This window comes from Leptonychotes weddellii, chromosome 16 (genome assembly GCF_054177405.1).
Source record: "Leptonychotes weddellii isolate Sample4059 chromosome 16, ASM5417740v2, whole genome shotgun sequence".
In the NCBI taxonomy this organism is placed as follows: Eukaryota; Metazoa; Chordata; class Mammalia; order Carnivora; family Phocidae; genus Leptonychotes; species Leptonychotes weddellii.
The window spans coordinates 12,686,695-12,696,035 of NC_138384.1; the positions used below are offsets into that span (position 1 = coordinate 12,686,695).

The 9,341-nt window shown below is 45.7% G+C and overlaps 1 protein-coding gene across 1 annotated transcript in view; it reads left to right on the forward strand.

Moving 5' to 3' along the window:
- Positions 1-8,881, forward strand: part of CHST4 (carbohydrate sulfotransferase 4) — a 10,608-nt gene extending 1,727 nt beyond the window's left edge. The window contains exon 2 of the mRNA XM_081806375.1: positions 7,618-8,881. Within this exon, the coding sequence (XP_081662501.1) occupies positions 7,633-8,787 (1,155 nt within the window). The 5' untranslated portion in view covers positions 7,618-7,632 and the 3' untranslated portion in view covers positions 8,788-8,881. The remainder of the gene's footprint in view (positions 1-7,617) is intronic.
- Positions 8,882-9,341: the final 460 nt, after the last annotated feature.

The window sequence follows — 9,341 nt, forward strand, 5'->3', positions numbered from 1 at the left end:
TTTTTTTTTAAAGATTTTATTTATTTATTTGAGAGAGAGAGAATGAGAGAGAGCAAGCACATGAGAGGGGGGAGGGTCAGAGGGAGAAGCAGACTCCCTGCCGAGCAGGGAGCCCGATGCGGGACTCGATCCCGGGACTCCAGGATCATGACCTGAGCCGAAGGCAGTCGCTTAACCAACTGAGCCACCCAGGCGCCCGAGACTTCTGTCTTGTATGGCCTCAGACCAGTCTAGAACTTCTGGTTGGAATTGAAATACGTTTATATGCGCAAAATAAAACTATCTTGTCCCCCCCACCCCCGCTTCCTTACCCGAATCAACGAGGGCACCTCAAGCACTAAAAACTGCTCTACAAATGATGTCATTCAGTCATCATTCGGTAGATGTTTCAGGCACTGTTTTTGGCACACTGGACATGCAGCAGTGGTGAGGACCCAGGTCCAACCCTCCTGGCACTTTCAGTCTAGTCAGTGTTTGTTACTATATGGTCACCTTTGCCCAGGTGCTTATCCCCATGGTTTTCCTGAGTCTATAGGTATATGTGTGGATTTCAGTTTCCCCAATCCAGCTCTGATCTCTCGGTTTGTGAAAATATCTTCTGCCATCTCTAATTTCGGGTTATGGGAGCATAATCTCACTGGGGAATCTAAGTTAGGAATGTGCCAGTGGCTGGAATTCGGGACTCTTAAATTGCTGCCTGTTATTTTTTCCCTCAGAATTCATTTTCTTTTTTTAAATATTTTATTTATTTGACAGAGAGACACACAGTGAGAGAGGGAACACAAGCAGGGGGAGTGGGAGAGGGAGAAGCAGGCTTCCCGCGGAGCAGGGAGCCCGATGTGGGGCTCGATGCCAGGACCCTGGGATCACGACCTGAGCCGAAGGCAGCCGCTTAACTGACTGAGCCACCCAGGTGACCCCCCCCCTTTTTTAAAGATTTTATTTATTTATTTGACAGAGAGAGCACAAGCAGCGGGAGTGGCAGGCAGAGGGAGAGGCAGACTCCCTGCAGAGAAGGGAGCCCTGCTCGGGACTTGATCCCAGGATCCTGGGATCATGATCTGAGCTGAAGGCAAACACTTAACTGACTAAGCCATCCAGGCGCCCCTGCTCATTTTGTTTCTAAAAGGCTACCCAGTACTCATTTGGGGGTCATCCATAATTCAGCCCGTGGTCATCAGGCTGCCAGATGAGGTCATGTTGATGATGGTGATGTTTTTTTAAGAAAATACCACTCACCCCTAGTTGGTAAACACCTGTTTTTAAATTATTTGGGGGGGCAGTGATGACAGGATGTGCTGAGGGTTTTCTCTGTTTTTTCTTTTTCTAAGCTAGTTAGACAAAAGAAGTAGTCTGAGTGGTCTTCTGCTCTGCAATACAGCTTTTATTTCTTTTTTTATTTTTAAGATTTATTTATTTATTTAGGGAGAAGGAGAGAGAGAGGAAGAGAAGCAGACGCCCGGCTGAGCGGGGCTGATTTCACAACCCTGAGATCATGACCAGAGCCGATATCGAAAGTCAGATATCAACCAACTGAGCCACCCAAATGCCCTGCTTTTATTTCTTATTAATTTAAAAAACAATGTTCATGGGTTTTTTTTTTTCTAGTTTTCATTAATACATACTCGGTGTAGAAACTCTTTTTTTTTTTTGAATAAGGTTACCTGTGCTATACCATCAAACCTATGCCTCTAACTTTATTAATATTTTGCTCCATGCAATTGAGATAGTTTTGGTTCTGTGCTCAATACTCAACAGAATCACCTAAATTTTAGTAACTGATACTACAGAGACACCCATGTGCAAAAGACAAGTTTCTGTTTCTCAGTGGATCTCATTCAGTTATCTGCTTTCCAGCTATGATTACTCCTCTTCCCATATTCAACTATTGATTTATTCAACAAGTGTTTAAAGAGCCTTAATCACTTACAAGTTTCATGTACCTTTAAATAAGGCAAGACATAGCATTTACCCTTAAGTTACAGTAGCCCAGTAGTAGAAACATTCTTCTACAGCTATTTACTATAGAGTGAGAGATGGATGCTACTGGAAAGTTTAGAGAATAATTAAATCTCAGGAGTAAGGGCTTCTAAATAACAGGAAAGAACTGAAAGTAAAGTCTGGAGCCTGCAGTGCTGAAAAGCAGGGGACTGACAGGGGATCAAAGATCAGACCATGAAGGTCCCTGGGTACAAGACTTGGGGATTTTAGGGACGTCTGGGTGGCTCAGATGGTTAAGCATCTGCCTTCGGCTCAGGTCATGATCCCAAGGTCCTGGGATCGAGCCCAGCATCGGGCTCCCTGCTCAGTGGGGAGCCTGCTTCTCCCTTTCCCTCTGCCTGCCTGTCTGCCTACTTGTGATCTCTCTCTCTCTCTGTCAAGTAAATAAATAAAAATCTTTAAAAAAAAAAAAAAAGACTTGGGGATTTTGATTTAATCCTCTATGTGCTGGAAAGTTACTGAAGGATTTCAAGGAGGGGACTGATAGACTTGTGCTTTAGAAAAGACAGTTTTTGGCAGCAGTGGATGGGGGGGATGGGGAATTTGAGAGACAGAAGAGAGAGGCTACTTACTATCAAAGGCCAGGCCAGAGATGAGCAGACCGGGGTTCTGACAACGGGGAGGGGGGGATTCAAGCTTGGCATCTGAATAGCCAGGAAAAGAACACTTGGGAAGGTGGACTAGGGACTCTGAAATGGAGTTGTGTCACACACTTCTCACAAACACTTACCAACTCCAAGGACCACAGAGAAGGTTAGTGCAGGACAGGGGGAGAGGTGGTAGTTAGATGAGAGGAGATGGCCATAAAAAACCCGACATGCCCTTTCTTCGTGGAGCCACATCTGCTCACTTCTCCCAGGCCCTCAAGAATATCATCTCTACTACTGATTACAATCTCTGCAGACATGGGCTTTGCCTACAGTACTCCCTGGCTGTTCTGGCTAGCCCCATCATGGGTTGCCTGGATCCAGGAAGTAGCTAGATCCCAGTGACAAGACATGGGAATCACTTTACAAAAGCATATTTTCTTTCTGGCCAGGGTGAGTGCTCATGGTAAGAAAAAGCAGAGAAAGAAATCGAAGGGTTTCCATGGGAATTCCTGAGAGCCGTGAACAACTGAAGCCTGAGGACAACTGGGGACGGAGTTAGAAGGCCTGGCTCCAGCTCTGAGAGAGAATGGGCATGAGGCTAGGAGCTACTGGTAGGCAAGGAGGACTTAGAGCCATTGATCCTGCTCAGGACACTGAGTTGGCCCAAAGCCAGGATTGGGGAGCGAAAGTATAACTTTGAAAGGTCTACATTCCTAATCCTTAAGAAATGTTAGCTTCTTTTTGAGTTGATTACAGGCCCTGCATATAAAATTCTACCACGGTTTCCTTATAAATGTGCACAGGTTAAGTTCTTCCCTTCTTTACTTTTCTCTCTCTTTTGCTCTGTTGTTTCCTATCTTTGTTCCAAATTTTTCCAGATACTCACGTTACCTTTGGCAGAGAATCTCTTGCTAAAGTCATTTCCTCAGTCTTTGGGAGGTGGGGGTAGAGGAGGGCAATCTTGGGCTATTATTAATAATGTCCTAGTTTCTAATCATTTCCTCTTGGGCTTGAGTTTGAAAGACCTAAGAGCGTATCTTAGCTGGTCCTGTTCTAACCTTCAGGGCAAAGAAAGGAATTACCCCTCACTGACATTTCCTTGGCATATAGCAAAGTAATCCTGGCCATGAAGGAGAGAGGATCCTCACTGGATCCTTTGGGCAATAAGGAGGAAATGCACTGTTGTAAAGAATGGAAGAGGAGGGTTTCTATGCCACTGCACAAGGTTTGGCTTGGGTCAGTACACACTTCCCAGAAGGTTCAGGGGACTTCCAAGGGAAGCCCATGAGCTGGCAAAGCATGCTGTACCTCTTCAGGAAGCAAGCTATAAACCTGCTTTTATATTTATATATTTTATATTTATATATTCCTCCTTGAAAATCTACTCCCTAGAATTTCTGCAGCTCTGGATATAGTGAATGGTTTATGACCAGTATGAAGGCCATGTGGGTGACAGATAGCAAAGCTACACACACGTGTATTTTTTGACTCCACAATTCCCCTTCTGGGGATTTAGCTTACATACACGTGTAACGAGGTTTCAACATCAGGTCATCATTGAAGTTTTTGTAATGGCAAAAGAGCTGGAAATAAGCCAAAAGCCCAGCAAGGAGGAAACTAGTTAAATAAACTGTGGTATATCTATATTATAGAACTCTTTGTAGTGGTAAAATGGAGTGAGGAAATGCTTTATGTGCTACCATGTAAAGCTCACCAAGACATACTGTAAAGTTAAAAAAGCATGCTGTGTATAACTTGCTACTTTTTCTATTATAAAGAGGGGGGAAAATTAAGACTACATATACATTTGAATTTTCTTGGGTGTGCAGAAAGCAACTGAAAAGACACATACAAAATGAACCCAGTTGCTACCTGGGGGCAAGGTGGGAAATGGGCAGATAGGGGACATGTACTGAAGTAGACTTTCGCTGTACAGTAATGACTAAACACGAGCTAGCAGATTCATCCTAGCTGTGAGTACAGAAGAGGTTACTGATTCAGCAGCTGGTAAAATTCTTAGGTGTTCTTTCCCCCAGAAATATACTGTGACCCGTCATTAAGGTATGTCATTAACCCTGTTTACAAAGAGCTCTAAAAGTTTTCCAGTTTATGACTATAGTCTTCATCCACAGACATAACTGCTTGTCATAGTATTTCCCCCTCGCCTGTTAAAGACTTGCAGTGTGACAGGCTAGACTCAGGCTGGTAAGCACTCCCCTTATGTCCTGCATGCATGCAGAATTGTAGGAAGCCTTCTTTTATTTATTTTTTTAAAGATTTTATTTATTTATTTGACAGAGAGAGAGAGCACAAGCAGGGAGAGTGGCAGGCAGAGGGAGAGGGAGAAGCAGGCTCACTGAGCAGGGAGCCCGATGCACCTATGTGGGACTTGATCCCAGGACCTTGGGATCATGACTCAAGCCGAAGGCAGATGTTAACAAATGAGCCACCCAGGCGCCTGAAGAAGCCTTCTAAATTCTAAGTCTGTGGGTTTAATGTCCATGATAATCATACTTTTTAAAACAATTTGAACCATGTAACTATTACTCATTAAAAACTTTTTAAAAATTAGTGATAAGATCTGTCACCAGGAAATTAACAAACCTTAAATCCAGCTCCAATTACTGTCTAGAAATATATTTTCTTTTTTTTCCTTTAAAAAAATTTTTTTTAAAGATTTTATTTATTGGGGTGCCTGGGTGGCTCAGTCAGTTAAGCATCTGCCTTTGGTTCAGGTCATGATCCCAGGGTTCTGGGATTGAGCCCCACCCCATGTTGGGCTCCTTGCTGAGCGGGGAATCTGCTTCTCCCTCTGCCCCTCCCCGTTTTTGCTGTCCACACTCTGGCTCTCTCTCTCTCTGAGAGAGAGAGAGTGCACAAGCATGGGGAGCAGCAGAGGGAAAGGGAGAAGCAGGCTCTCCGCTGAGCAGGAAGCCTGATGTGGGGCTCCATCCCAGGACCCTGGGATCATGACCTGGGCCCAAGGCAGATGCTTAACCGGCTGAGCCCCCCAGGCACCCCTAGAAATATATTTTCTTTGTTAAAGCTAGGAGGAAGAGGGGGCGCCTGGGTGGCTCAGTTGGTTAAGCGACTGCCTTCAGCTCAGGTCATGATCCTGGAGTCCTAGGATCGAGTCCCGCATCGGACTCCCCGCTTGGTGCGGAGTATGCTTCTCCCTCTGACCCTCCCCCCTCTCATGCTCTCTCTGTCTCATTCTTTCTCTCTCAAATAAATAAATAAAATCTTTAAAAAAAAAAAAGCTGGAAGGAAGACTATCTTGGGTATATAACAATATGCAAATTAGCACCTTGCAGGTGCCTGGCAGCCTCAGTTGGTGGAGCATGGGACTCTTGATCTCAGGATTATGAGTTCAAGCCCCATGTTGGGTGTACAGATTACTTAAAAACAAAATGTTTAAAAAAAATTAGCACCTTGCTACTATTAATATTTTACACTATGTGAAATAGCTATTCTATCTGTTCTATCTCTCAATAGTTGTTTATGCTAGGAAGTCACCCAAAATGATCCAGATTCATCTTAACCCTTAAAGAACCCTTAACCTTAAACTCTTAAAAAACCCTCAGAATAATATTCTAGCATGTCACTGGGAACCATGGTCTTTTCATACAAAGTGAGCCTTGATTATGAAGGAAGTTGAGGGTTGCCACCAGTCTGTATGAGCCTTAGTGTGAATTACTAAGTGGAATTCATTTCTCTAGATATTTTTTTAAAGATTATATTTATTTATTTATTTATTTATTTATTTAATTTATTTAGAGAGAGCATGCACAAGTGGGGGAGGGGCGGAGGGAGAGAGAGAATCCCAAGCAGACTCCCTGCTGAGCATGGAGCCCAACACGGGGCGCAGTCCCAGGACCCTGATATCATGACCTGAGCCAAAATCAAGAGTTGGCCGCTTAACTGACTAAGCCATCCAGGCACCCCTCTCCAGATATTTAACATCTAACAACTGGAAAATCATCCTAATGTTCTTATTCTGTTGGACCAAAATACTTTACCGTCACCTATGAGAACATTTTTTTTTTTTGAGAACATTTTTTAATAAGAAATATCTTAAAGTTTTGATGAGATGGCATTCCCTAGGGTTGTGCAGTACACAACCTGGCCATCTGTACTGAGCTGCTCTGATTGGGTTGTGTCACGCAGTGAAGTATTCCCCCGGCAGCAGCACAGTGGCTAACAGGCCACAAGTATCACTAATGCAGCTTTCAGGTTGGTTTGCACACTTCCATAGAGCCAGCTGTTAAGGAGACAACAATTCAAGCCAAATAGATTCAGATAGTTTCTTAGCTACACAGATGTAAGGTCAGCCTGGGTCAGTTCCTCGTGTCCCTAGTCCCACAGGATGATGCCAAACCAGAGGGGACCAAATGACAGGTACCATGGGCACTTGGCTCTGCCCCTGAGGAGACAACTCCAAACTCAAGCCAGTTTTATAGCCTGCAACCATATCCTTCAGGGGATTGAAAGGCCTGTGCTTGCTTGAGATGAAGGAAAGCAATGAGAAATGGCCTACGGCAATTTCCCTGAAGATAGGGGAGGTGGGTGAACAATGACCTTGAAGTAGTTCCTCCCAAGTCAGCTTATCTCCCTTAGTTTCAGAAGGAATCACAGAGCATTCCACCAAAATTTGGTCAGACTGTGGTGAAGCTTTGCCTAAGTGGCCCATGTGGACACGTGTGTGTCACCAAGGTGGCAGGGTGGAGCTATTCCTCTAAGACGATGAAATATGGCTACATTCAGGCATTTTTGGCAGCTCACTGGACAAGAAAGACCAGGAGGAAGGAAGTAAAGAGCCTAAAATAAATAGATCTTATTGACATACTAACTGCAAGGGACAGGAATTGATTCAGAGAAGCATTTGTGTAGTTGGTTACCAGAAGTTCCCAGCACTCTACGTTGCTCCTTGCTGGGGGTCAGGGGGAAAAATGACTTTGGCAAGAAAGGGGATGGAAGGCTGACACCAAAACAGAAGCCTAACAACCCTTCTGCTTGTTCCTTAAAGGTCTTCCACTTCAGCATGATGATACTGCCCAAAAAAATGCGGCCACTGCTGTTTCTGGTTTCCCAGATGGCCATCTTTGCTCTCTTCTTCCATCTGTATGGCCACAACTTCAACTCCCTGTCCACGAAGGAGGAGCCCAAGCCCATGCATGTGCTGGTCCTGTCTTCCTGGCGCTCTGGTTCTTCTTTTGTGGGACAGCTTTTTGGGCAGCACCCGGATGTCTTCTACCTGATGGAGCCCGCGTGGCACATCTGGATGACCTTCACACACAGCACTGCCTGGAGGCTGCATATGGCAGTGAGGGATCTGATCCGTGCCATTTTTCTGTGTGACATGAGTGTCTTTGATGCCTACATGAAACCCAGTCCTCGAAGACAGTCCAGCCTCTTCCAGTGGGAGAACAGCCGGGCCCTGTGTTCCCCACCTGCCTGCAACATCTTCTCCCGGGATATGATCATACCCCAGGCTCACTGCAAGCTTCTGTGCAGTAAACAGCCCTTTGAGGTGGTAGAGAAGGCCTGTCGCTCCTATAGCCACGTGGTGCTCAAGGAGGTGCGCTTCTTCAACCTGCAGGTGCTCTACCCACTGCTGAGAGACCCTTCCCTCAATCTGCACATTGTGCACCTGGTACGGGATCCCCGGGCGGTGTTCCGTTCTCGAGAACACACCATACGGGAACTCATGATTGACAGCCGCATTGTGATGGGGCAGCATTGGGAGAAAATCAAGGAGAAGGATCAGCCTTACTACGTGATGCAGGTCATCTGCCAAAGCCAGCTGGAGATCTATAAGGCTGTGCAGTCCTTGCCCAAAGCCCTGAGGCAACGCTACATGCTTGTTCGCTATGAGGACCTGGTCCAGGACCCCATTGCCCAGACTGCCCAAATGTATAAATATGTGGGACTGAAATTCTTGCCCCACCTCCAGACCTGGGTGTACAACAGCACTCGAGGCAAGGGCATGGGTCATCATGCCTTCCACACTAATGCCAGGAATGCCCTCAACGTCTCCCAGGCCTGGCGCTGGACCTTGCCTTATGGAAACGTTTCTCGACTTCAAAAAGTCTGCAATGATACCATGACTTTGCTGGGCTACCACCTTGTCAGATCTGAGCAAGAGCAGAAAAACCTGTCACTGGATCTTCTGTCTACATGGACTCCCTCCAACTAAGTCCGCCAAGAGGGTAGAAGAAGCTCTGTCCCCAACTGGCATCAGCCTCAGCCCCATTAACCAAAAGCTTCTGAGTCTTTTTTTTTTTTTAGATTTTTTTTTTTTTTTTTTTTATCCATGAGAGACAGAGACAGAGAGAGAGAGAGAGAGAAGGAGCGGGAGAAGCAGGCTCCCAAGGAGCAGGGAGCCTGATGCGGGACTCGATCCCAGGACCCCGGGACCATGACCTGAGCCAAAGGCAGACACTTAACCATCTGAGCCACCCAGGCGCCCCCAAAAGCTTCTGAGTCTTAATTACATGTACACTGGTGTACATGTGAGCATGAGTTGTGCCCACACATGCTCAAGCTGAGAAACTTCCATGTTTCTGCTCATGCCTAGAAGAGATTCAGCAGCATATTCCACCCTGAAAAAGGAGTATTGCCTTTCTTCTCTTCTTGGCTTTCCTATCCGGGTATACCTCAAAGACTTTGTGGCCTGGGGTCCTATTTAGCACCACGCAGTATCAGTGGAGTAAATCCATAAACTTCTCTGTCCACATCTTGCCCGGTGGG